Source organism: Canis lupus, chromosome 24 (genome assembly GCF_011100685.1).
Source record: "Canis lupus familiaris isolate Mischka breed German Shepherd chromosome 24, alternate assembly UU_Cfam_GSD_1.0, whole genome shotgun sequence".
In the NCBI taxonomy this organism is placed as follows: domain Eukaryota; kingdom Metazoa; phylum Chordata; class Mammalia; order Carnivora; family Canidae; genus Canis; species Canis lupus.
In genome coordinates, this window is record NC_049245.1 from 24,254,913 (window position 1) to 24,282,554 (window position 27,642).

At 39.1% G+C, this 27,642-nt stretch overlaps 2 protein-coding genes across 3 annotated transcripts in view; one reads left to right on the top strand and one right to left on the bottom strand.

Annotated features, from left to right (window-relative positions):
- The window catches only part of PIGU (phosphatidylinositol glycan anchor biosynthesis class U), a 94,784-nt gene extending 68,904 nt beyond the window's left edge, over positions 1-25,880 (bottom strand). Inside the window, exons 1-2 of one of the 2 annotated variants that reach the window (XM_038572064.1) lie at positions 25,700-25,880; positions 11,517-11,581 (exon numbers count right to left, since the gene is read on the bottom strand). In XM_038572064.1, coding sequence (XP_038427992.1) covers positions 11,517-11,581; positions 25,700-25,829 — 195 coding nt within the window. In that variant the 5' untranslated portion in view covers positions 25,830-25,880. The remainder of the gene's footprint in view (positions 1-11,516; positions 11,582-25,699) is intronic. The other variant, XM_038572063.1, reaches the window with a different exon arrangement.
- Positions 25,881-25,937: 57 nt separating this feature from the next.
- The window catches only part of TP53INP2 (tumor protein p53 inducible nuclear protein 2), a 33,038-nt gene continuing 31,333 nt past the window's right edge, over positions 25,938-27,642 (top strand). Inside the window, exon 1 of the mRNA XM_038572070.1 lies at positions 25,938-26,127. The gene's annotated coding sequence lies outside the window, so the exon portion shown is untranslated. The remainder of the gene's footprint in view (positions 26,128-27,642) is intronic.

Below are 27,642 nucleotides of genomic sequence, written 5' to 3' on the forward strand. Positions count from 1 at the left end.
CCTTATATATTTTGAAGCTATGTAGTTAGATATATTTACATGAAGAATTACTGTATCTTCTGGGTAAACTCTTATATTTATCATTATAAAATAATCCTCTTTACCTCTAATAATGTTTACTGCCTTAAAGTCTTCTTTTTCCGATGTCTGTATATCTACATCAGCTTCTTTGGGTTAATGTTTGATCGATATATCTTTTCCTATATATTTACACTCTACTTTTTTGTATGTCCTTATATGTTTCTTAAAAGCAGCAAATAATTATTTTCTTTAATCTCACAACTGTTATCTTTTAGTTTTTTAGTCTATTTACATTTAATATAATTACTGATGTATTTGTGTTTACCATCTTACTATTTTCCATTTGTCCCATTTTCTCTTTCTTGCTTGCTTCTGCATTATTTTTTATTATTCCATTTTCTCCTCTACTAGCTTATTGGTTATACACTTAGCTACCATTCTTTCAGTGATTAACCCACAGATTATGGAATAGGTCTTTGACTTTAATTAGCATGTAATATAAGTGACTACTTTTACTACCTTCTAGATCATATAAGGATCTTTGAATACCTTAAATCCATATAGCTACTCTCAACCTTTTCTGCTACTGGTGCTATAGCTTTAATTCTACATGTATTTTAAACCCATAAAGCATTATTATTGTTTTATACAGCCAATATTTATTTAGATTTACCCACATATCTACCTTTTTCACTGTTACTTATTCCTTCTTATATTCCATGATGCTGTTGAAGACCATAATCCTGCCTTTTTATAATTTTTTAAATGCTGGAAACAAATTCTATCAGTTTTTATTCTCTTGCAAATGTCTTTACCTTCATCTCTGAGAGATAATGTCTCCTTTGGCTGCTTGAAATTTGTCCTTGATTTTGAGCAGTTTTGTTAAAATGTATGTTTTTCTTTGAATTTATCCTGCTTGGGTTTATAGAGCTTCTTGAATTGAAATATTTCATAAATTTTGAAAAACGTTTCCACTACTAATCTCTTCCAATATTGTTTCTGCCTCATTTTGTCTCTTCTCCCATGGAGTTCCATTTATATGTATGTTAAACCTTTTTACTATATCTCATAGATCTCTTTTTTTTTCTGTTTTCTTTTTTTTTATTTTTATTTTTTTACTTTTTATTTATTTATGATAGTCACACAGAGAGAGAGAGAGAGAGGCAGAGACACACACAGGCAGAGGGAGAAGCAGGCTCCATGCACCGGGAGCCCGACGTGGGATTCGATCCCGGGTCTCCAGGATCGCGCCCTGGGCCAAAGGCAGGCGCCAAACTGCTGCGCCACCCAGGGATCCCTTTTTTCTGTTTTCTATCCTTTTCTCTCCAAGCTTTAGTCTAGGTATTTTATATAGATCTATCTTCCAGATCACAAATCCTCCTTTAGCTTTGTTTAATCTGCTGTTAAATTTGCCTATTGCATTCTTAATTTGCTATTATGCTTCCCAGTTCTAGAATTTCCATTTGATTCATTATTATATATTCCAGTTCCCAGAGATAAATTCTCTACCTTGGACTTATTTTTTGTGCATATTAATCACTGGCATTGTTATTTTAGAGTCCAAGTTTGATAACTCCAGTATCTGCATTACCTGTGAATCTTTAGTGCCTATTTTTTTCTATCCCTATGCTTGGTAAATTTTGAATGAATGATGGACATTGTAGAGGTCCTATATGAGGTGTTTTCCTCCAGAAAGGATTTCTTCAACTTCTGGCAAGCAATTAAAACAGAATTGCATCACCTTAATCTAATTAGAGCTAGCTAATTAAGCTGAATTTAGTTTTTGTTAAGACTAATCTATATGTGGTCTACCCTTATTCCTCCATTCAGTGTAGTCCTTCAGAGGACCCAACTGGAAGCCAAGACCTGGGCACCTGGGTGGCTCAGTGGCTGAGCATCTGCCATTGGCTCAGGTCGTGATCCCAGGGTCCTGGGATCGAGTCCCACATCAGGCTCCCCACAGGGAACCTGCTTCCATGGGGAGCCTGCTTCTCCCTCTGCCTATGTCTCTGCCCCTCTCTCTCTGTCTCTCATGAATAAAGAAATAAAATCTTAGAAGAAGAAGAAGGAGGAGGAGGAGGAAGAAGAAGAAGGAGGGGGAGGGGGAGGAGGAGGAGGAGGAGAAGGAGGAGGAGGAGAAACAGAAGAAGCAGCAGCCACCACCGCTGCCAAACCTTTACCAGAGCCCTGCCACTTTGGTTGACCACGCACTTGAATTTGTAGTTCTCTAGCACTGTGAGACTGACAATAGCTCTGCTTAGCTCTTTAGCCTCTTAACCATCAATTTCCTTTCTTTCTCTGGTCTCAGCCTGTGGCACTTACATATTGATAAATGCATTAAGGAGAAAGCAGTACAGACTCTCAGTCTCACATTTGGTACCTTCCTCTCTAGGATCTCAGTCCCTCAATCCTGGCTATCTTGATACTTTCCAATACCATAAAACAGCAGGAGAGTTGGCCTACTGAGAGTTGGCCAGTTCACCAATCTACCAGAACCAGAAGAATAGTACATGACTTGGTTTTAGTGAGCCCTTGCCGGTGACTCAGGAGCACCTCTGGCAACCACATGCAAAAATGTGTCCTATAATATTGCAAAGGTCACTACAGGCTTTTTAGGGACAGCAAGTGAGTGTGGTAGAAAGAACAAGGATTTGGGATCAAACTCAGGTTTAAAGCAAGGTTCCATGTGTATACCTTTTCTCTCTCTAAGCCTTAGAGTCCTCATTTATAAAATAAGAATATGATCTATTTCACAAAGTTCTTGGGAGGAGTAAGTGGTAATGGGCACAAAGTGTTTAGCACAGTGTCCAACACACATACAGTAAACGTCAGTATGTTAGCTGTCTGAAATCAACTTGTTACCTCCTGTTTTCTATTCTTTTTTTTTAAAAGATTTATTTATTCATGAGAGACACAGAGAGAGAGAGAGAGAGAGAGAGAGAGAGAGAGGCAGAGACCCAGGCAGAGGGAGAAGCAGGCTCCATGCAGGGAGCCCCATGTGGGACTTGATCCTGGGTCTCCAGGATCAGGCCCTGGGCTGAAGGCGGCGCTAAACCACTGAGCCACCCAGGCTGCCGCAACCTCCTGTTTTAAAAAACAAAAACAAAACAAAAAAAACAAAAAACAAAAACACAAAGGCATCAACTTTGCCTTTCAAAGTTCTAAAAGAATTAAACTTTTTATAACTATCTACTAATGGATTCTTTTTGCATTTATCTTTGTTAGTAAGAAGTAGTAACTTGATATTTAGATTACCAATAACCTGCTTTCAAAGTGTTTTGATGCTTTAGATAGTTTAGAATGGGACGAAGTAGGTCTCCGAAATTACAAAACAAATAATTCTCAAAAAGCCTATCAGCAAATGGGCTGGTTTCCATAATGAGCTAACAGGTACATAGTAGTTAGTTTAATTATATATATTATTATAGAGAAGTATACAGTCAATATAATTTGTCTTCATGCTGTTTTCATGTCGGTGACCATTCCCAATCAGGGTAGAGTAAATATGAACGAACTCACAATTTTACAATCAGTACTTGGCTAACCACAGAAAATAGAAACATCTGCCGAAGGTAGTCATAGAATCTAACATGGTTGCCAAATTCTCTTTTTCTCTGTGCAAATTTTTCTTCTCCACTTTTACATTTCCCTAAGAACTAGATAATAAAACTGCCTGTAGACTAGAAAAGGAAAAAAAGCAAAGCAACGATGAACTTTATCTTCCAAAGTGTTCTTTTCACTTGGTTTGACATAATTTTATTTATTTATGTTTTATTACTTAAAGAAACTATTGAAATATAGATATCTCTATATTTATGAACACTGAGCTTACAGGCAAATTAACTCATAATCAGGAAAGAAGCAAGGGACTCTGACTTTGAGGTCATCCCCACTATGTTTGGTGTAAGCAATTGTTCAGTGGTAAAGGGGTTATTTTACACAAGTATAGAGTTAACAAGGCTTCTTGTAGTTAGAAATTACTATCTCATATCATTATCCCCTTTTATTTACACGTAAAAACACCCAACCATATACTGGTGAGGAGTAAGAATGCATTTTCTCACAGAAACATTTTAAATAATGGTTATATGACTAGATATGGCTCTTCCATTCATTTGTTTGACATATTTTTTCTGAAAAGGACTTTTCACATCTTGCCCTATCCTCAACCTTCAGCTTTCCTCCCCACTTGTCACTTCCAAATGACAACCTCATTTCTTATTTTACTGAGAAAAGCAATTAAATGAGAACCACCTTATTTTCCCACTATCCAGTTAACCAACTTCCTGTATCTATACCTATATTCCCTATCACCCATTAACAATGAACAAACTTCCTTTCCTCTTAGCTGAAGTCAAATCCTCCCCTTATGAACTATATCCCTTCTTGCCTCCTCAAAGATACTGCTCATTCAATTATCCTTTCTTACAACATCAATTCTCTATCCACAGGATTATTCCCATCAGCAACTAAATATGCAGATTCTCTTGGTTTTTTGGTATTTTATTTTCTTAAATTTTGATAGTTTTTACATGTTATTTCTTTTTTTAAATATTGTATTTAAATTAAACTTAGCTAATACATCGTGTATTATTAGTTTCAGGGGTAGAATTTAGTGATCCACAAGTTGCAGTGCTCATTACATCAAGTGCCCTCCTTAATGCCCATCACCCAATTACTCCATCTCTCTAACCACCACCCTTCCAGGAACCCTCAGTTTGTTTCCTATACTTGAGTCTCTTATGATTTGTCCCCCTCTGTTTTTATTTTTCTTCCTGTTTTTTAAGTAGGCTCTAAAAAACAGAGCCTACTGACTGAGCTAGCCAGGTTCTCCCACATAATTTTTTTCATTAAAGTGTAGTTGACACAGTGTTACATTAGTTTCAGGTGTACAACACAGTGATTCAACAAGTTTATACATTATGCTATGTTTCCCCCAAGTGTGGCTATCATGTCACCATACAATGCTACTATAATACCACAGACTATATTTCCTATGCTGTACCTTTTATTCCTTAACTGAAAGCCTGTATCTCCCACTCCCTTTCACCTATTTTGTCCACCTCCACACCCCCTTCCACTCTGGTAACTATCAGTTTGTTCTCTGTATTTATGAGTCTGTTTCTCCTTTCTGTTTGCTTATTCACTTGTTATTCTTTCTATCTATCTATCTATCTATCTATCTATCTATCTATCTATCTATCTATCATCTATCTATCTATCTATCTATCTATCTATCTATCTATCTATCTATCTAAAGCAGGCTTTCTATTTATTTATTTAAAGTAGGCTCCATGCCAACCATGGAGCCCAACTTCAAGCTTGAACTCACGATCAAGAGTCAGACACTTAACCAAATGAGCAACCTAGGCGCCCCCTGCTTTGTTTTTTTGGATTCCACATATAAGTGAAAACATATGATATTTGTCTTTCTCTGCCTGACTTATTTAACTTAGCACAATGCCCTCTAGGTCTATCCATGTTGTTGCAAATACCAAGATCTCACTCTTTTTTAATGGCTGAATAATATTCCACTGTGTGTGTAAGTATGGGTAGGTTTGAGTGTGCGCATGTCCATTTAACTATCCCTGGACACTTGGGTTGCTTCCATATCATGGCTATGCTGTGATAAATATAGGGCAGATTCTCATATTTAAAATGTCTTTCCAGGGTTCCTAGGTGGCTCAGTCGGTTGGCTGTCTGCCTCTGGTTCAGGTCATGATCTTGGGGCCCTGGGATTCAGCCCCAAGTAGGGCTTCCTGCTGGGAGAAGGTCTGCTTCTTCCTCTCCCTCTGCCCCTCCCCTCACTGCTCATGTGCTCTCTTTCTCAAATAAATAAAATCTTTTAAAAAAATAATAAAAAATAAAATGTCTTTCCTATATATCTGCCTTCAGCTACTATACCATTTCCTTGATCTTCCTTTAGAGCCAAACTCCTCATAAAGGTTGTCTATTCTCTGTCTTATCAAAACAGAAAAGTCCAAGATATAAGCCACAGGGTCTTTTATAACCTAATCTAGGAAATGACATACCATCATTTCTGCCATATTTTACTGGTCACATGAGCCAACTCTGGTACAATGTAAAAGAGGACTACAAGTGTGAATACCAGGAGTTAGAAATTTTTGGGAGCCATCATGGAAGCTGGCTATCACACCAAGTGATCACAATAAGCCCATTGTCAAGTATCATCTATAGATTGACAGATCCCAATTTTATATCTCCAGCCTGAACCTCTCAAGTTTCACATTTGTATAGCCAATTGGCTTAACATCATCATTTGGATGTCTTTATACTTAATATGGTGAAATCTGAACTCTTATTTCCCACCCCATTAAAACCTGCTCCTCCCTCAGTATGCCTCATCTCACTAAATAATACCACCATTCACTCAGTTGTTCAGGACAAGAACGTACTATCTTTGAATCATATCTTTGAATTCTCTCTTGCTTTCATATCTCATATAAAATCTATTAATAGGTCTAATTCTAAAAATATGACTAAAATCTAATTACTTTTTAAAAAATATTTTATTTATTTATTCATTAGAGACATACACACAGAGAGGAAGAGACATAGGCAGAGGGAGAAGCAGGCTCCATGCAGGGAGCCTGATATGGGACTTGATCCAGGACTCCAGGATCACACCCTGAGCCGAAGGCAGACACCCAACCACTGAGCCACCCAGGTGTCCCCCTAATTACTTTTAAATTTTATTTTTAATTGTTTTTATAACTATAAGTTTATTTATTTATTCATGAGAGACAGAGAGAGAGGCAGAGACACAGGCAGAGGGAGAAGCAGGCTCCCTGCAGGGAGCCCGATGTGGGACTCGATCCCAGGACCCCGGAGTCACGCCCTGGGCCAAAGGCGGTGCTAAACTGCTGAGCCACCCCGGCTACCCTAAGTACTTTTTCAAAGAATCTAATCGCTTTTCAACATCTTTGTTGTTACCACACTGCTACAAGCCGCCATCATCTTCTTAAACTACTGCCTAAGCATCCATCCTAATCTTTTTCCCTGCTTTACCTCTTGCCCCTACAGTCAATTACCCTCACAGTATCCACAGCAGTGTTTCTTAAATGTAAAATAAATATAATCACTTCTCTCCTGGTTTAAAAGTCTCCATTTTCTCAGCATAGTAAAAACAAAATCCGGTTGCTACTGTGGACCACCAGGGCTGGTAAATGATCTCAAGATGGCTGAGCAAAAACTTGTTCTAAGAGGCATTTAGGGGCACCTGGCTGGCTCAATCGGTAAAACATGTGACTCCTGATCTGAGGTTATGAGCTCAAGTCCCATGCTGGATGTATGGATGCAGAGACTACTTAATCTACTACTTAATCTTTTAAATCAATCAATCAATCAATAAAAATAAAAATGAAAGGCATTTACTGAGTAATCCTTAGGGAGATCATAACCCAAGACCAAAAGACCACTTAACTTCCTAAAGTCCTGGAATGAGACCCTTACCACCAAGCTGGCTACTCTACCTAAGAATCTACCTGCTATCAATTAGACTTACACATGGCCAGTGTGGTAAAGGCTGGCTTGGCAAATGACTTTGAGAAGTTAAATGATCTTCCTATTCCAGGATGCTGACGAAAAAAGATGTAAAAAGTTGTGCTGAGTTTTGGTCTCTCTCCAGGAATAAGGAATATGATAGAGCTGGAGAAGATGAAGAACATAATTCCATTTGATCAAATGACCATTGAGGATTTGAATGAAGTCTTCCTAGAAACTAAATCAGACAAGAAGTATCCTAACTGGGCTCACCAGCCAATTGAGAATTTATAAACTTGAGTCTGGGAAGAAGCTCTCACCTTCATATTATAAATTCTAGACATTAAAAATAATTATATTAAAAATAGATAATCTGAACTACCATGTCTATAAAAACTGCTACATAATCTGACTCCTAACTTCTCACAACTTGTCTTTAATATTTTCCTCTTTGCTCATTCTGCCTTAGCAACACTTGCCTTCTTCTCACAAATGCCAACCACATTCCCAAATCAGGGAAGTCATCATATATGGCTTGTTAACTTCATTTAGATCATTTATTCAAATTTCACTTCCTTGGAGTGTCTTCCTTGAACACACTATAAAATACGGACACATACATGACCATCACTCTTTACCCTGTACTCAGTTTTATTTTTCTACATGTACTTATTTATGATTTAACTGAAATCCCACTTTTTCTTTTTTTTTTCTTTTTTTGGATTTTATTTACTTATTCATGAGAGACAGAGAGAGAGAGAGAGAGAGAGGCAGGAAGAGGGAGAAGCAGGCTCCATGCAGGGAGCCCGATATGGGACTCGATCCCAGGTCTCCAGGATCGGGCCCCGGGCTGAAGGCAGCACTAAATCCCTGAGCCACCTGGGCTGCCCCCACTTTTTCTTAACTTCAGCCTTATAGAAGTATAATGAGTATAAAATAAACTGCACATATTTAAAGTACACAATTTGATAAGTTTTGACCTATGTATACACTCATGAAAAGTCAACCAAGATACTGAATATATATCCTCGTTCCCAAATGTTTATCAATTTTATTGTTCATCTCAAAGAACTAATTGTGTTTCAGTGTTTTTTGCTATTATGTTCATTTTGTTTGTTTCCACTCAGATCTCATTTCTTTTATTCTGCTTAGTTTGAGGTAAATTTATCTTCTTTTTCTAGTTTCTTAAGGTAGAAACAGGGGTCATCAATTTGAGACCTTTCTTCTTTTCCAATAGAGGCATTTAGCACTATATATTTCCCCCAAGTACTGCTTAGTGACATCCCACATATTTTGATTGGTTGTGTTTTCATTTTCATTCAGTTCAATATACTAATTTCCCTTCTGATTTCTTCTTTGATCCATAGGTTATTGAGGAGCATGTTACTTAGTTTCCAAATAATTGGAGATTTTTCAGACATCTTCCTAGTATTAATTTTTTATTTAATTCCATTGAGGTCAGAGAATATACTTTGTATGATTTTAATCCTTTTAAATTCATTGGGCCTTGTTTTATGACCCAGAATATGGTCTATCTTGTACATGTTCCATGTACACTTGAAAAGATTATGTGTTTTGCTATTGTTGAATAGAATATTATATAAATGTCAATGAGGTCAAGCTGGTTGACATCCTATTCCAGGCTTCCACATCCTTGTTGATTTTCTGTCTGCTTATGGTATTAATCCTTGAGAGAGGGATATTGAAATCTCTGACTATAATTGTGGATTCATCTATTTCTCCTGCGGTTCTGTCACTCTTTATGTATTCTGAAACTCTGATGTCAGGTGCATAAACATGAGGATTGTTATGTTCTCTTGATGAATAATATTATGAAATAACCATCTTTATGGTGATATTCTTTGCTCTGAAATCTGTTTCCTTTTTACTATTTACTATTTGTTGCTCTCAGAAATAAATACCATGAGGCCAAGGACTGCGTCTTGTTTTGTATCCCTAGCATCTAGCAGGGTAGCTGGCATTGGGTATGTAGTTAACAAAACTTTATTAAAAGAGAGAAGAAAGGGAGGGATTGGAATACATATATGGGTATAGAGTCAGGCACTAGGAATACTGAGTGAAAAGTTGCCAGTACTTGTTCTGAGGAATATATGTCATGATATGTAAAACAAGTTTTGAGGCAATTTCAAGAGTAATATATGAACCACTAAAAGTATAAGCACAAGATGCTTTGGAAGATGTTCAGGAAGAACAACTAATCAGTCTAGGTGATGAGGAATGGCTTCTAGAAGGAGGTAAAATCTAAGTTAATACCTAAATAATAGAGCCAATCACAAAAAGAGGGAAAAATAGCGCTCCATAAAGGGACAACAAAATGAGCAAAAGCACATAGGTAAGAGAGATTATAGTATTGGGGCATAATGGAAATATGTTAGAACTCTCTCAAGGGGTTCCTATTCTGTCTAGAAAACATACTGCCCAACGACTACCGCACACCAAGCCCTCATGGCTAGTGGACTATGCTTTCATATGCACACACACATCTGTTCCCAATAACTGAATTGTGTGCTTATTAAGAGTCTTAAATTGTCCCTGTTTCTGCTAGCAGTTCTTATTATTGTGGTTCAATTAGATAGTAATACAAAACTAATGAAATAAGAATGCAAAAGCTAGTTGTTATCTCCATGAGAACCAGGCTGAATGCTTTCAGAAAACTAGACAGAAGAACAAAAAAAAAAAAAAAAAAAAAAAAAAGAAAAGAAAGAAAAAAGTTGTTCTCAAAGTATGTGTGAGGGAGACAATTGTAAAAATGAGGGGTTAAAAAAAATAATAAATAAATAAATAATGAGGGGTTAAGAATTCAAATTAGAAGACTTCTACTTTAAAACGATATAGCCAATAGTAATGGGGAGGGGAAAAAATTAAAAAAAAAAAAATAATGGGGAAGGGAGAGTGGAAAGAAATGTGGTTAGGGCAGCCCCGATGGCCCAGCAGTTTAGTGCCACCTTGAGCCCAAGGTGTGATCCTGGAGACCTGGGATCGAGTCCCACGGGCCTCCCTGCATGGAGCCTCCTTCTCCCTCTGCCTATGTCTCTGCCTCTTTCTCTCTCTTTCTCTGTGTCTGTCATGAATAAATAAATAAAATCTTTAAAAAAAAAAAAAGAAAGAAAGAAATGTGGTTAATGTAAGCAGGACCCACAGGGCTTTGTATGCCACTGTCTGGTTTTTATCTTGGATTCAGTGGTGAGCAAAGGTACTAAGCAGGACACTAACAACATTCAGATTCACATTTCAGAAAGATAACTCTGGCTGCAGAATAAAAAGTAAAGGAGCAAGACTGAATGGAGAAAGCCTTGTCAGGAAGCTGTTGCAGGAACCCAAGCAAGAGATGATGGTGACCTAAGAATGATTTTACTGTTTTAAGAACTAATGTTATGGGTTAAATAGGTTCTTGTGGGCTTTCTAAGAAACCAGCATTGTTGGGCAGCCTGGGTGGCTCAGTGGTTTAGCGCCGCCTTCAGCCCAGGGTGTGATCCCGGAGACCCGGGATCAAATCCCAAGTCAGGCTCTCTGCATAGAGCCTGCTTTTCCCTCTGCCTGTGTCTCTGCCCCTCTCTGTCTCTCTGTGTCTCATGAATAAATAAATAAAATCTTTAAAAAAATAAAAGAAAAAAACCAGCATTGCTGACACAGTTTTCATGAGAAAGCATGTTCCAAAAAACCAATTACATGACAATTAGCATACAACGTATTTGTGAACTGGGAACTTTTTACAATTTATTTGCCAATAAAAATGGTAACTTCTACAGAAGTCTCATCTGCTTTCCCAAATTACAATCTTAATCTGGATCAGTTCCACTGCAATTGTGAAATCTCCTTCCTATGCAGAGGACATCTAAAAAAGGTCTGTTTCTAAACATGATTTTCAAAAATAGATCTTTTCAAATATTTGTACAAAACAGAGGTTAGACTTTGGTATTTGTGACTATAAACTACTCTTAGTACTCAGAAAAGAAAACAAGAACACTTACTTCATGAAATACTGCTCCAGAATACGGAGACACTCCCAAGTCCAACAGTGAGAGGCCTTCAACCACTGAAAAGTAAAAACATCCAAGTTCACGCTTACTTCAGAGACATATGCAGATGGCCAAAGACCAAAGAGTTAGATACTCCCAGGAACAAGAAGGGCCTCACGGTATGTCCAACCCCCTTTACCTCATTCCCAGCAAGTGGCTGTAAACCTTGAACACTTCAGATGATGTGGAACTTTTTTCCATAAAGAACATTCCTTTCCACTGTGGGGCAACTCTCAGGAGAAAGTTTTACGTTAAACTATGACCTTTCTCTGATTTCCTTGTAATTTCTACCCACTCTAAAAAGTGTTTATGTATACTTTGCTCTATTCCCGAAAATATGACAACAAATTAGAAGCTGGTGAGAAATGCTGTTCCTAGTGTGGGGAAATGGGCAGTCACTTTTATGTGCTGCATATTTGACTGACATGTATTAACTTTTCTACATAGAAATATGTACTTTTAAAGTATATGTCTTTTGACACTGAAATGATTGTTCTTACAACAATTTATCCTAGGGAAATAACTGTATGTTTATTACAGTGCTCAGAGGACTGAAAAATAAAAAATAATCCTAATTTCCATTAGTAGAGATTTACCTAAATGAATTATATGTATACATGTGTATGTATAGATACCTAGATAGAAACACTTTATAGTTAAAAATCATACTGTGATATAAATAACTGAATAAATAGATAAGTGGAAGAGAAAAGAAAGCTCTTTCTTACAGAGAATGATAAATATCAAATGTAGAAGGAAAGGTGGAAATAGAAAATCACCAGTTGGCAGACCCCACAGTAATAATATTGAAAGACAAGATTGTTAGGGATACTAAAATCAGTGAGTAAAAATATGAGAAACCATATTTGCAAGGGGAAAATAATTTTACGTGGACAAACTTGGCATTCACTACTTTAATTGTGTGACCACAGTTAACATCACCAGCAATACGTTGAACAGTTCACACTATCAACATCAAGTACTTCCTGAAATGATTCACTGAGTAGGGAAAAAAACACTTCTGTGGTCCTTATGCCAAAAATGTGTATCCTTGCCAAAAAAGCATAACTTCAATCTAATCATGAGAAAACACCAGGCAAACCCAAATCAAGAGACAAAATAACCGGACAGTGCTCTTTAAAAGTATTAAGGGGCGCCTGAGTGGCTCAATTGGTTGAGTCTGACTCTTGATTTTGGCTCAGGTTATGATCTCAGGGTCGTGGGATGGAGCCCCAGGTCCGGCTCTGTGCTCAGCAGGGAATCTGCTTGAGATCCTCTTTCCCTCCCCTCAATTTACTTATGCTCTCTAAAAGAAAGTAAGAGAAAAGAAAGAAAATATTAAGTCTGAGGAAGTATTCCAGATTGGAAGAGACTAAGGATACACAATAACTGAATGTAATGTGGGATCTTGGACTGAATCTTGGACCACAAAAATCTTGGATCACATTAGTGGTACAACTGATAAAATTCTAATAATAGATATTAATATTGTATGAATGTTAATCTTCTGGTTTAGGTCAGTGTATTATGTGGGATGTTAACATTAGAAGACGCTGAGTGAAGGGTAAACAGGAATTCTTTGTACTATTTTTGCAACCTTTTGAAAATTTAAAATTATTTCAAAGTTAAGAGTTAAAATTAAAAGTTATATTACAGATAATCATTTACTGAATGAAAGATGTCCGTGAAATATTCTTCAATGAAAAGGACATAACACAGCATGTCAATATGATCGAATTTTATTTAAGTATTTATAAGCCTTAATCCATTTAACTGAGAGAAAATGAATATATGTATTCAATGAGAATATCTCAAAATAAGCATAAAACTTAGATATTAAAAATTTTAATATAGGGCAGCCCGGGTGGCTCAGCGGTTTAGCACTGCCTTCAGCCCAGGGCATGATCCTGGAGACCCGGGATCGACTCCCACGTTGGGCTCCCTACATGGAGCCTCCTTCTCCCTCTGCCTGTGTCTGCCTCTCTCTGTCTCTCATGAATAAATAAATAAAATCTTTAAAAAAATGTGTTTTTTTTTTGTTTTTGTTTTTTTTTTTAAATAGGGCAGCCCCTGTGGCCCAGCGGTTTAGTGCTGCCTTTTAGCCCAGGGTGTAATCCTAGAGACCCGGGATCGAGTCCCACATTGGGCTCCCGGCGTGGAGCCTGCTTCTTTCTCTGCCTGTGTCTCTGCCTCTCTCTGTGTCTCTCATGAATAAATAAATAAAATCTTTTAAAAAAATTTTAAATATAGCAACCATCTCTGCTGATAAGATTATAGAAAATATTTGGTTTCTTTTACCTTTTCTTCATTTTCTGAATCATTAGCAATGAGCATTAACTCATAATTACTAGAAACAGGAAAAATTTAAAAGACACTGAGTGAAGGGTAAGAAAAAATATGAAAGGGACACACAGAAACTACAAAATGTATGAGCTTATATATGCCTACAATGTCTCAGAAGTACATGTAAGAAACTGGTCCCTCCAGGAACACAAATGGGTGGTTAAAGGAAAGTGTGGAAAGGTGCCTTTTAATCATATTGTCTTCTGTACCTTTGATTTCTGAAACCTGTGACTGAATTACCAATTCAAAGATACACAAAACAAAACCAAAGCTACAAAGCCTATTTGAAGAAAAAAAACAACAACTATATATTTATAATGAGTGGGTCTTAAATATGGCTTTAAACTTCATGGACCCACCCTAGAAAGAAACGTAATCAGTTACACAGTTACACATACTGGCTGTAAAATAAATGCTATTGCTCAAGACAGCTATAACCCATCCTTATACGAGGACTAAAAAGAAACTTCCCCCAAGGAGCCACATAAAGAGGTTGCTGTGTAACACAATTATTAAACCCTTCACTAATATCTTTACTGTAGACCCAAGGACATGATTCATCAGGCCACTTCACAGGGTAACTCCCCACTTAGCCAATAGCATCTGACCACAGAGCAGTAAAAGCAACTCAACAAAGGACCAAAAAGATGCTGTCCAGGGTCATAATTCTTCACTGGTTTGTTTGTTTGTTTGTTTGTTTGTTTGTTTATTTATTTATTTATTTATTTATTTATTTATTTATTTTTCTTCACTGGTTTAATCCAGAGGGAGATTCTTCAGTATGTAGCCAGAAGAACAAATTGTATACTTTCAGTCAGTTGTCCGAAACGTAATTTCTCTCAGATATGCCTTTGCTAGACATTGTACACCTATGAATTTGTTAATGTGTTCTCTGGCAAGTACCTGGAATATGGCTCTGCTATCTTCATGATTAAATATGATCTCATATTACTTAATAGATAATTGACCTGAGGGAAGAGTCAACCTCATGTAAAAAACGTTAAAAAACAAACAAACAAACAAAAAAAACACTACCATTTACTACCACCATCTATAGCATTAAAAAGTATAGGAAGAACATAAACTCAAAATATTTTCACTGGAATAAATTGATCTTTATGATAAACTTTTTATAATGTCCATATTTTGGTGCACAAGATTGAAAACTTTGGAATGGTCTACAGTACATTTGGGAACATCTGAGTTATAGAGTAACAAAACCCTCTAGAATATAAAAGTGAATCTACACCATGTATAAAATAATAATCAGGGGCCCCAAATTCTAACATATATAACAAGGTCCCAATAATGTTTTGCTGGGAACATTTTAAAATACGTTTCAGGGACGCCTGGGTGGCGCAGCGGTTTGGCGCCTGCCTTTGGCCCAGGGCGCGATCCTGGAGACCCGGGATCGAATCCCACATTGGGCCCCCGGTGCATGGAGCCTGCTTCTCTCTCTGCCTGTGTCTCTGCCTCTCTCTCTCTCTCTCTGTGACTATCATGAATAAATAAATAAAAATCTTTAAAAAAAATAAAAATAAATAAAAAAAAATACGTTTCATAAAATGCCTGTATGGGGGAATAAACAAAATACTCATTTAAAAAGAAAAAACCCAACAACACAAAGAACCCATAACTTTAAGCCATTCTTCTTCCTAGAGTACACCCCAAAATAACATCTGTGAAAAGTACACCAGAGAAATTAAATAAAATTTCTGATTCATGGAATTCTTATCCAACAACTAAATTTTCAGAATAGTTAACTATAAAAACTAATTAATTATTGCCAATTATTCTAAAATATGTTTTTTTTTTCAGCTAAAGTATCTCAACTTTTTTTTTTTAAGATTTAAGTAATTTATTCATGAGAGACACCCAGAGAGAGGCAGAGACATAGGCAGAGGGAGAAGCAGGCTCCCTATGGGGAGCCCGATGTGGGCCTCGATCCTAGGACCCTGGGATCACACCCTGAGCCGAAGGCAGACGCTCAACCACTGAGCCACCCACACGTCCCAAGTGTCTCAACTTCTTACGATTTTATTTTTAAGTAATCTCTATACCCAACATGGGGCTTGAACTTACAACCCCAAGATCAAGAGTCACATGCTCTACTGACTGAGCCAGCCAGGCACCCTAATAAAGTGTCTAAACTCTTAACTGATAAATTGAATGAAGCAAAAATTCTTATTTAGTTATCTTGATATATTTTTCCGATGGTTGATCATAAAAAAATATCATTTAGCATAAGACAAACATTGTCTTTAAGCTTCTCATATCAAGAAGGATATGCATTCAGCTTGTTCAAAAGAAGTAGTATCCTTATATTTCTAGTCCAGAAGGCCCAAGATAATGTCATTCCCATAGCAATGAACACACCTAGCATCCAGATCTTGCTTTCTAAATAACATCCAATAAAAGAAAGCAGGGCTCCTTGGAGGAGTGGTTGATTTCAGTACTGGATAAGCCTAAAGAAAGCATCTTGTGGTTCCAGAAAGTGTCCCAATGGCCAAAGATGGAACAATTTGAGCACCAAAATAAAGATAATATAGATAATAATCCAGAGAATAAAATAAATACCTATGAATCCATACAGATATAAAATAAATGACTGAATAAATAAGGAAGAAGGGACAACTCTTCCTTACAGAAGAATCCCAATTCTAAATGAAGAGGGAATGAGGGAAATAGAAGAGTCACCATTAGAACACCATTGTAATAATTGGTGCAGGCAAATCAACCCATAAGTGCAAAAACTAGTGGGCAAAAACTTAATGAGAAACAAGATATTTACAGAGTCCCTACATATATCCCCCAAATATTTATGAATTAAAAAGGGATAGCAACTTTACAATAGAGAAACAAGACAGGTACTATCATAACCAAAGGATTAAGCATAACATTACCAGTAATAAGATCTTTCAATAAGATATATACCCAATCCAATACATTGAGGATCACTTCACTTCAGTGGAATTCTTCTCCAAAATCCATAATCTCAATCTAACTATGAAAAAACATCAGACAAACTCAAACTGGGGAACATTATACAAAATACCTGACCAGTATGTTTCAAAAGTGTCAAGGTCATAAAAGACAATGAAGAGCTGAGAAACTCTCAACCATGGGAGAAGAACGAGGAAACATAACAACTAAATGCAATATGGCATCCTGAATCAAATGCTATAACAAAAAGGAACAATGGGATAAAAGGTAAACTCTGAACAACTACAGTTTGTTCAACAGTATTATAACAATGTTATTCTCTTAGTCTCCAAGACTGTACCTTGATTATGTAAGATGTAAACATTAAAGGAAGCCAGGTGAACAGTATATGGATCTCTCTGTACTCTCTTTGCAAATGTTTTGTAATTCTAAAATTATTTCAAGTAAAAAGCTAAAAAAAAAAAAGGTAGTAGTATCCAGAGTCTGGATCCAGTGCCAACTTGCAGGAAATATAGAGGATGCAAGAACATGTTAACTGTACTATGAATCTACAATCAGTAAAATCCAAACTATAGGAAACTCAGCAGGTCAGTCTGGGTTCTTCAACAATAAGAAAAAGATGGGCCGGGCGCGGTGGCGTGCGCCTGTAGTCCCAGCTACTCAGGAGGCTGAGGCAGGAGGATCGCTTGAGCCCAGGAGTTCTGGGCTGTAGTACGCTATGCCAATCGGGTGTCCGCACTAGGTTCGGCATCAATATGGTGACCTCCAGGGAGCGGGGGACCACCAGGTTGCCTAAGGAGGGGTGAACTGGCCCAGGTCGGAAACGGAGCAGGTCAAAACTCCCGTGCTGATCAGTAGTGGGATCACACCTGTGAATAGCCACTGCACTCCAGCCTGGGCAACATAGCGAGACCCTGTCTCTTTTGTTGAGACCAGAAAAAAAAAAAAAAAAGAAAAAGAAAAAGCTGGGATAGGCGGAGACCTTAAAGATTAAGGGAGACCTAAAACACATATAAAAACTTTCGTTTAGGGACGCCTGGGTGGCTCAGCGGTTGAGCATCTGCCTTTGACCCAGTGATGATCCTGGAGTCCCAGGATCGAGTCCCACATCAGGCTCCCTGCATGGAGCATGCTTCTCTCTCTGCCTATGTCTCTGCCTCTCTGTGTGTCTCTCATGAATAAATAAAATCATTAAAAAAAAAGAATGTTCCAAAAGTATCTCCAACAAGTTTTTTACTTTATTTATATATTCATGAGAGAGAGAGAGAGAGAGAGAGAGAGGCAGAGACACAGGGAGAGGGAGAAGCAGGCTCCATGCAGGGAGCCCAACGTGGGACTCGATCCCAGGTCTCCAAGATCCTGCCCTGGGCTGAAGGCAGTGCTAAACCGCTGAGCCACCGGGGCTGCCCATCCAACAAGTTTCTATACAAGATGATATAGAGTGAACTCTGGCGGAACAGAAATGCCTAAAGACTGCCAGCTATTCACATAAAACACTACCTATGTGCCTTAATCTCTCTGTGCTTTCATTTTCTCATCTATAAAATGGGGTATTGGGATCCCTGGGCGGCGCAGCGGTTTGGCGCCTGCCTTTGGCCCAGGGCGCGATCCTGGAGACCCGGGATCGAATCCCACATCGGGCTCCCGGTGCATGGAGCCTGCTTCTCCCTCTGCCTATGTCTCTGCCTCTCTCTCTCTCTCTCTCTCTCTGTGACTATCATAAATAAATAAAAATTTAAAAATAAATAAATAAATAAAATAAAATGGGGTATTAACATATAGGGCTTGGGACGCCTGGGTGCCTCAGCAGTTTGGTGCCTGCCTTTGGCCCAGAGCATGGTCCTGGAGTTCCAGGATCGAGTCCCACATCGGGCTCCCTACATGGAGCCTGCTTTTCCCTCTGCCTGTGTCTCTGCCTCTCTGTGTGTGTCTTATGAATAAATAAAATCTTAAAAAAAAAAAAAATTAACATGTAGGGCCATTTACATCTTAGAGCCATTTTGGTGATTAAATTAGTTCTTAAACATATCTAAAACGCTTCGAACAGGGCCTGTTACATAGAAAGCATTACATCAGTGTGGTTATTATTTTCACTGAACTAAGAAACACATACTTGCATTTTGTCAAGCAAGAAATCTCTATAAATTTTAGTTGGACTATCAAATAAACCAATAGTCTGTAGAAATGAGTGACATAGGAAAGAGGTCTTCCCTATTATGGCTATCTGTTATTTTTGCCACCCAGCATCAATTTCCCCCTTTTCTAGTAGCAGCATTGTGGTTTTCCTTTTTGTTTTTTTGTTTTTTTTTTAAGATTTATTTATTTATAAGAGACACAGACTGAGAAAGAAAGAAAGTCAGAGACACAGGCAGAGGGAGAAGCAAGCTCCATGCAGGGAGCCCGATGTGGGACCTGATCCTGGGACCCTGGGGCCACGCCCTGAGCCAAAGGCAGACACCCAACCACTGAGCCACCCACGTGTCCCTATATATTTTTAAAGATTTTATTTTAAGTGATATCTACACTCAACATGGGGCATGAACCCACAACATCAAGATACAGAGTCACACGCTCCACCACTGAGCCAGTCAGGAGCTCCAGAAGTAGAAAAGATACATGACTTAGGCTGACCACAGTATTTGGCTTACAAATTGGCATATTACCCAAATAAGTTCAATGTGACTTGGTTCCAAGGTTTTTGTTATGCTTATTGAAGAATAGTCACCCTCTCCAAGGGACCTGATACTTTGAGGGTATAAAAGTCAGAGGCTATTAGGGGCCAATCTTGCCAATATTCAAGAAGAGCCCTCCTGAACCTAGTCCATGCCAAGATGGAGAAAGAATTAGTCCTGATGAGATCACAGAGTCTCTGGATCCAGTTAGGCCTGAAGTCAGGATCTACCTTGGATTGTTCTGTTACAAAGGCCAGGAGGTTCACTTTTTATTATAATTTGGGCAGTCTGCAAAGAAGAAGTCAAACTCTCCCTCTTCGCCGATGACATGATACTCTACATAGAAAACCCAAAAGCCTACAACCCAAGATTGCTAGAACTCACACAGCAATTTGGCAGCATGGCAGGATACAAAATCAATGCCCAGAAATCAATGGCATTTCTATACACTAACAATGAGACTGAAGAAAGAGAAATTAAGGAGTCAATCCCATTTACAATTGCACCCAAAAGCATAAGATACCTAGGAATAAACCTAACCAAAGAGGTAAAGGATCTATACCTTAAAAACTATAGAACACTTCTAAAGAAATTGAGAAAGACACAAAGAGATGGAAAAATATTCCATGCTCATGGATTGGCAGAATTAATATTGTGAAAATGTCAATGTTACCCAGGGCAATTTACGTGTTTAATGCAATCCCTATCATAATACCATGGACTTTCTTCAGAGAGTTAGAACAAATTATTTTAAGATTTGTGTGGAATCAGAAAAGACCCCGAATAACCAGGGGAATTTTAAAAAAGAAAACCAAAAAAAAAAATAAATAAATAAAAAATTAAAAAAAAAAATAAAAAAGAAAACCATATCTGGGGGCATCACAATGTCAGATTTCAGGTTGTACTATAAAGCTGTGGTCATCAAGACAGTGTGGTACTGGCACAAAAACAGACACATAGATCAGTGGAACAGAATAGAGAACCCAGAAGTAGACCCTGAACTTTATGGTCAACTAATATTCGATAAAGGAGGAAAGACTGTCCACTGGAAGAAAGACAGTCTCTTCAATAAATGGTGCTGGGAAAATTGGACATCCACATGCAGAAGAATGAAACTAGACCACTCTCTTTCAAAATACACAAAGATAAACTCAAAATGGATGAAAGATCTAAATGTGAGACAAGATTCCATCAAAATCCTAGAGGAGAACACAGGCAACACCCTTTTTGAACTCAGCCACAGTAACTTCTTGCAAGATACATCCACGAAGGCAAAAGAAACAAAAGCAAAAATGAACTATTGGGACTTCATCAAGATAAGAAGCTTTTGCACAGCAAAGGATACAGTCAACAAAACTAAAAGACAACCTACAGAATGGGAGAAGATATTTGCAAAACACCTATCAGATAAAGGGCTAGTGGGATCCCTGGGTGGCGCAGCGGTTTAGCACCTGCCTTTGGCCCAGGGCGTGATCCTGGACACCCGGGATCGAATCCCATGTGGGGCTCCCATTGCATGGAGCCTGCTTCTCCATCAGCCTATGTCTCTGCCTCTCTCTCTCTCTCCTCTCTCTCTGTGACTATCATAAATAAATAAAAATTAAAAAAAAAGAAAAAAAGGAAACAGATAAAGGGCTAGTTTCCAAGATCTATAAAGAACTTATTAAACTCGGGCAGCCCCGATGGCACAGCGGTTTAGCGCCTCCTGAGGCCCGGGGTGTGATCCTGGAGACCCGGGATCGAGTCCCACATCGGGCTCCCGGCATGGAGCCTGCTTCTCTCTCTCTGTCTCTGAATGAATAAATAAATAAATCTTAAAAAAAAAAAAAAAAAAAGAACTTATTAAACTCAACACCAAAGAAACAAACAATCCAATCATGAAATGGGCAAAAGACATAAAGAGAAATCTCACAGAGGAAGACATAGACATGGCCAACATGCACATGAGAAAATGCTCTGCATCACTTGCCATCAGGGAAATACAAATCAAAACCACAATGAGATACCACCTCACACCAGTGAGAATGGGGAACATTAACAAGGCAGGAAACCACAAATGTTGGAGAGGATGCGGAGAAAAGGGAACCCTCTTGCACTGTTGGTGGGAGTGTGAACTGGTGCAGCCACTCTGGAAAACTGTGTGGAGGTTCCTCAAAGAGTTAAAAATAGATCTGCCCTACGACCCAGCAATTGCACTGTTGGGGATTTACCCCAAAGATTCAGATGCAATGAAACGCCGGGACACCTGCACCCCGATGTTTCTAGCAGCGATGTCCACAATAGCCAAACTGCGGAAGGAGCCTTGGTGTCCAACGAAAGATGAATGGATAAAGAAGATGTGGTTTATGTATACAATGGAATATTACTCAGCCATTAGAAATGACAAATACCGGGATCCCTGGGTGGCGCAGCGGTTTGGCGCCTGCCTTTGGCCCAGGGCGCGATCCTGGAGACCCCGGATCAAGTCCCACATCGGGCTCCCGGTGCATGGAGCCTGCTTCTCCCTCTGCCTGTGTCTCTGCCTCTCTCTCTCTCTCTCTCTGACTATCATAAATAAATAAAAATAAAAAAAAATAAAAAAAAAAAAAAGAAATGACAAATACCCACCATTTGCTTCAACATGGATGGAACTGGAAGGTATTATGCTGAGTGAAGTAAGTCAATCGGAGGACAAACATTGTATGTTCTCATTCATTTGGGGAATATAAATAATAGTGAAAGGGAATATAAGGGAAGGGAAAAGAAATGTGTGGGAAATATCAGAAAGGGAGACAGAACATAAAGACTCCTAACTCTGGGAAACGAACTAGGGGTGATGGAAGGGGAGGAGGGCGGGGGGTGGGGGTCAATGGGTGACGGGCACTGAGGGGGGCACTTGATGGGATGAGCACTGGGTGTTATTCTGTATGTTGGTAAATTGAACACCAATACAAAATAAATTTATTATTTAAAAAAATAATAATAATTTGGGAAGTCTGAGTCGGGATTCTGTCATCTGCACATGGAAGAATTGACAACACGCTAATTTAAAACCCTTTAGGCATTTGAAGACAAGAATCATCTCCTAAGTATACAGCCTCTCATTTATTCCTATTAAAAATCAGTGAGTGAGGGGCACCTGGGTGGCTCAGTTGGTTAAGTGTCCAACTCTTGTTTTTGGCTCAGGTCATTATTTCAGGATCCTGAAAGCAAGCCTCAAGTTGGGCTCTGCACTGGACACGGAGCCTATTTAAGATTCTCTCTCCCCCTCTGCCCCTCCCCACCACCGTGCTAGCACATGCACATGCACACACACACTCTCTCTAAAAAAAAAAAAATCAGTCCATTCATCAAAATCTATTTGGATCCACAGCCCTTCACCCAAACAACTGGCCACTCAAAAAACTCATGTGAAATGGATGAATAATGAATGTCATGTGAAACCAGAAGGGCTCCTACTTAAATATTTTTAAAATGCCTGCCTTTTAGGGTTAAACACAATCATTTGCTTTTTATATTATTTTTTTAATCATTTGCTTTTTAAAATATCCCATCTCAAAGTATACTCTGAAGACAAGTGATACAGATGTTGTACCCTCCCTCCACCCAGTATCCCTGCTTGAAACAGGACAAATAATTATCCTGACCCAATCAGATTTAGATGGGTGACACCAAATCTCTCTCTCTAGCTCTGACACTGGCCCCAAGCTCCAGATCTAAACCTTTGAATATCATACTATTACCTTATACAGACATCAACATTTACTGCTATCCTTTCTGACTCACATATTTCAGTCAGTATCACCACTGTTCTCCCTGTTATTTTAAATTCAAAATGTAAAATGAGCTATTTTGGCTTTCATTATTGTGCTAAGAGCTTCAACACGGATTATCTCATTTAATGGGGTACATATTATAACTCCCTATTTTACACATGAGAAAACTGATGTTGGAGATCACAGTTATAAGTGGCCGAGGAAAAAAAGACTCAAACCCTTTTAAAGATCTCAGACCTGGGGCACCTGGGTAGCTCAGTTAGTTGAGTGTCCAACTCTTGATCTTAGCTCAGGTCTTGATCTCAGGGTGGTGAGTTCAAATGCTGTGTTGGGGTTTAACTTAAAAAAAAAAAAAAGGTACCAGACCCTATACTCTTAATCACCATACTACATTGCTTCATCTTTGGATCCTTCACCTTGTCCATCCTATATGTAGCCAGAGCTTATGTTTTCTTTTCTTCAGTATTTATTCAATGGTAATGATGCAACTACTCTATGCCAGTCACAAAGGATTTAGGAATGGATAAGGAACTCATAGTACAGTGGAGAAACCAGAGATAAACAAATAATTATGATAAAAAGTGAGAAATGCTCTCAATAGAGGTATGTATAAAGCTCTAAGAGAACAAAGAAAGGAGGGCCTAATATTGCCCGGCTTGTGGTATCCAGAAGCAGCAGGAATCAAGTGGCTTCAACCCAAACACGTCAGTTTGTTCAACAAATAATTATATGCAAATATTATATTCAAGGATTATCAAGTCTAAATTCTCCCCATCACACAGAAGAATTACTACTACCTTTGTTAACCATTTGTCAACTGGAAAACCTGGACACATTACTTAACTTCTCTAAATTTTAGTTTCCTCATCTATAAAATGGAAATAACACCATCTAACACATAGAATAACTAGAGGATAAAAGCTTACCATAGTCTTTAATATGTAGTATTTTTAGAAACCAAAACTCAAATTATTCATAAAACAACCATTCATTACATCATTCCCCATTCCAAAATGTCTATAGAGTAACATCAAAACTCTAGCATTTAAAGTTCTAGGACACAAAGAGGACTTCTGGGGTGTTACTACTTCTGTAATGTTCTACTTTTTGATCTGGGTGCACCACATGAATATACAATTTGTAAAAATTCACTGCACTCTACACTTTCTATATGTGCATTGTGTGTATATTGTACTTCAGAAAAAAAGGTTTTTTAAAAGATCTTTAAATTCTAGCCCTAACCTAACCCCTTTTCCATTATGCCCCCACTTTGTACATTGTGCATCCTTCAACATTTTATCTTCTGCCACCTGGAACTCTCCTTTCTCTACCACTTTCCAAATTCTACATCCTTCAATAGAGCCCACATCCTTAGGAAACTGGAAAAGGAGGGACGCCTGGGTGGCTCAGCGGTTGAACGTCTGCCTTTTTTTTTTTTTTTTTTTTTTTAAGATTTTATTTATTTATTAGAGACAGAAAGAGAGAGAGGAGATAGACACAGGCAGAGGGAGAAGCAGGTCTCGATCCCAGGTCTCCAGGATCACGCCCTGGGCTGAAGGCGGTGCTAAACCGCTGAGCCACCCGGGCTGCCCAATGAGCGTCTGCCTTTGACTCAGGGTGTGATCCCGGAGTCGCAGGATCGAGTCCCACATCGGGCTCCCTGCACGGAGCCTGCTTCTCTCTCTGCCTGTGTCTCTGCCTCTCTCTCTGTTTCTCATGAATAAATAAATAAAATCTTAAAAAAAAAAAAAAAACTGGAAAGGGAGAGAACACTTTCTCGAAACTCCAAGGAAGGAACGGGATGTACACTGAACATTTTTCAAAAAGGATTATAACTACCTGTCTCTCCCACTAGCCTGTGGATCCTTCAGCACAAACTCTCATTGTAGGCGCTGGTAGAAAACAGTGCCTGATGAAGAACTTAAGAACAACCAGTAGGAAATGCTGCACGGCAAGCCCCAGACTGAGAACAGGCGTCTAAGCACACTCACACACTCTACTCGCTTAGGCAAAATTGGTCCCCTCTTTGGGGACTCCCCTCACTCACTGGACCATACCCCGGGGAGAACCACGTGCGATCCTTCATCATATCCCAATCCCTTCTGCAAATCCCACCCCACCCAGCACTCCCTTTTCTTACACCTCTTCTTCCTCAGACCACGCCCCTCTGCTCTGGACCCGAGTGAGACACACCCCCTCAACTCCCCACAGCTCAGGTGAGCCGGCCCCTAGGGCCCAAACCTAGCCCCACAGTCCCACGCCCCCTCCCTTTGGCAGCCCCGCCCTCTCGCCCTCTGAGGACGCCAGAGCCGGTCAGTTCCTTCAGAATCTTGAGCTTGAGGCCACTGCCCCCGCCTCCCATTCACTGAGGCCAGGAGAGCACAGGCGGGGCCTGGCCACCTACTCCAGCCAGTGGCCTCACCTCTCTTCCAAGAGCTCAGTGGGGACACCACCTCCACCCGTTCAGAAATGAACTCGGCCAGACTGGAGCGGAACAAGGCCGCCCGCACGGTCACGGCCACAACCACCACCAGAGCCAAGGGAGCCGCCATGATAGCTGGGGCGGGCGCGCAGGCGGGAGGGAAACGCGAGGCGGAAAAGCCAAGCGAGCGACCTGCGCGCCACCCTCTGTAGTTCCGCGGTCAAGCGCGCCTCGCTGCTGCCGCCGGAGCGCCCAGACTGGGGACTACCGCTCCCAGGATGCCTTGCGGCGAGACGGGGCGGGGCGACGTAGAGCCGGGCGTCTCAAGCTCGTAGCAAAGGATTGCGCGACGTCTCCTAAGACAGCAGGTGTATCGTAAAAGCCCTCTGTGCTGCCGAAAGTAGACACGGGAAGGTGTATCTTCCTAGGTTAGTGAGCAAGTATTGAAGAGTTGTTAGTTTCATTCTTGTGTGTATGTTTTCAAAGTTAGGATGTTTCCTTTTATGCTTTTAAAGAAAATTAAATATGTATTCATTTATGTATTCTACAACTGTTTGTTGAACAACGGCGCTATGCCAAGCATTTTATTGGGTTCTGAAGATACATTTTGGAGTATAGATTTATTTGCTCTGCAGCCTTGAACAAGTTAACCTTCCTGTGCCTCAGGTCCCTCATCTGGAAAATATGCCTGCCCATCCGTATGGGCTCGCTAGAAACGATTGAGGAATGCCTAAGAAATTTTGCAGGTCCCTTATAAGCCATTATCAAAAATTAAATTATATAAACTTACAGTTAAATAAGTTATATTAAAACAAGGTAATAAATACTCAAAACGCATTATTTCCTAATTATTTTACTACATTTTTGTTTTATCTGTGCTCTTGAGGTTATTTACTACTGCTATATTACTATGGCAAATACTGTATGATGGTTGCTGCTGCCCATCAGCTCCCAAATTGGCGCTCAGTGATGTCACGTTGGTAGCTTGAAATCTCTCTGGATGAGAGTGTTTACACTACAAGCACTACAAATCAATTTTGGACTTTGGAGAGCTCGTTGAAAAGCATTAAGTGGCACATCATTAATTAATGTATGAAAAGTACTTATGGTGAGTGCTTAACTGTTAGCTATAATAATATTAAATTAATATATAAGGAAAGTTCAGGTCTGTGAGTAATATGAAACAGGTTGTATGATCAAGAATAACTTGGTGGAAGTGTGTTGGTAACACTGGACAGGGTGGTCAGGGAAGGCTCTGGGAAGACATGACATTTGAGCTGAGACCCAAAAGATGAGAAACTAGTCAGAGCTGACATGTGAAGGAAACAGACTCTGATTCAGGAAACAGCAAGATGTGTTTGGGAAAGAAAACAAGTGTGTTCCAAGTGGAGAGAGTGGTAGTGACCAATCAGGGACCTGTTTGCCATGGTTGAGAATTTGGACTTTATTCATAGTGTAATCCATATGCCACTGGAGGATTTTAAACCAAAAAGTGATGTAGTCAAGTGTGCATTTTTAAAAGATCACTAAAAAATAAATAAATAAAAATAAAAATAAAAGATCACTATATCCTCCAGCCCTATACTGAGTGTTGGGGAATCTTGCAGTGACAAAATTGCACCCAATGCCTTTATGGAACTTGGAGATGTGATAGTCTTAAGAATAACACAAATAAAAGTAAAATCACAAATCATAATGAAAGGAAAAGGGGGAGCAAGATGCTAGGAGAATACAAAAATCAGCCTTGGAGCTGATCGATTTCTTGACCAATGGGAGGGGTGGGTTTTCAGTGGAAGAGGTAATCATGAAACAATAGAAAAGGCACCCTCATCCTTTGAGCCCTGTTCTGCCAAGCACTGTGCCATACTTTTAACACACATGAGCTTATTTAGTCTGATAACCTTCCTTTCTAACCATATAAGTGTTGCTATCCTCTTTCACAT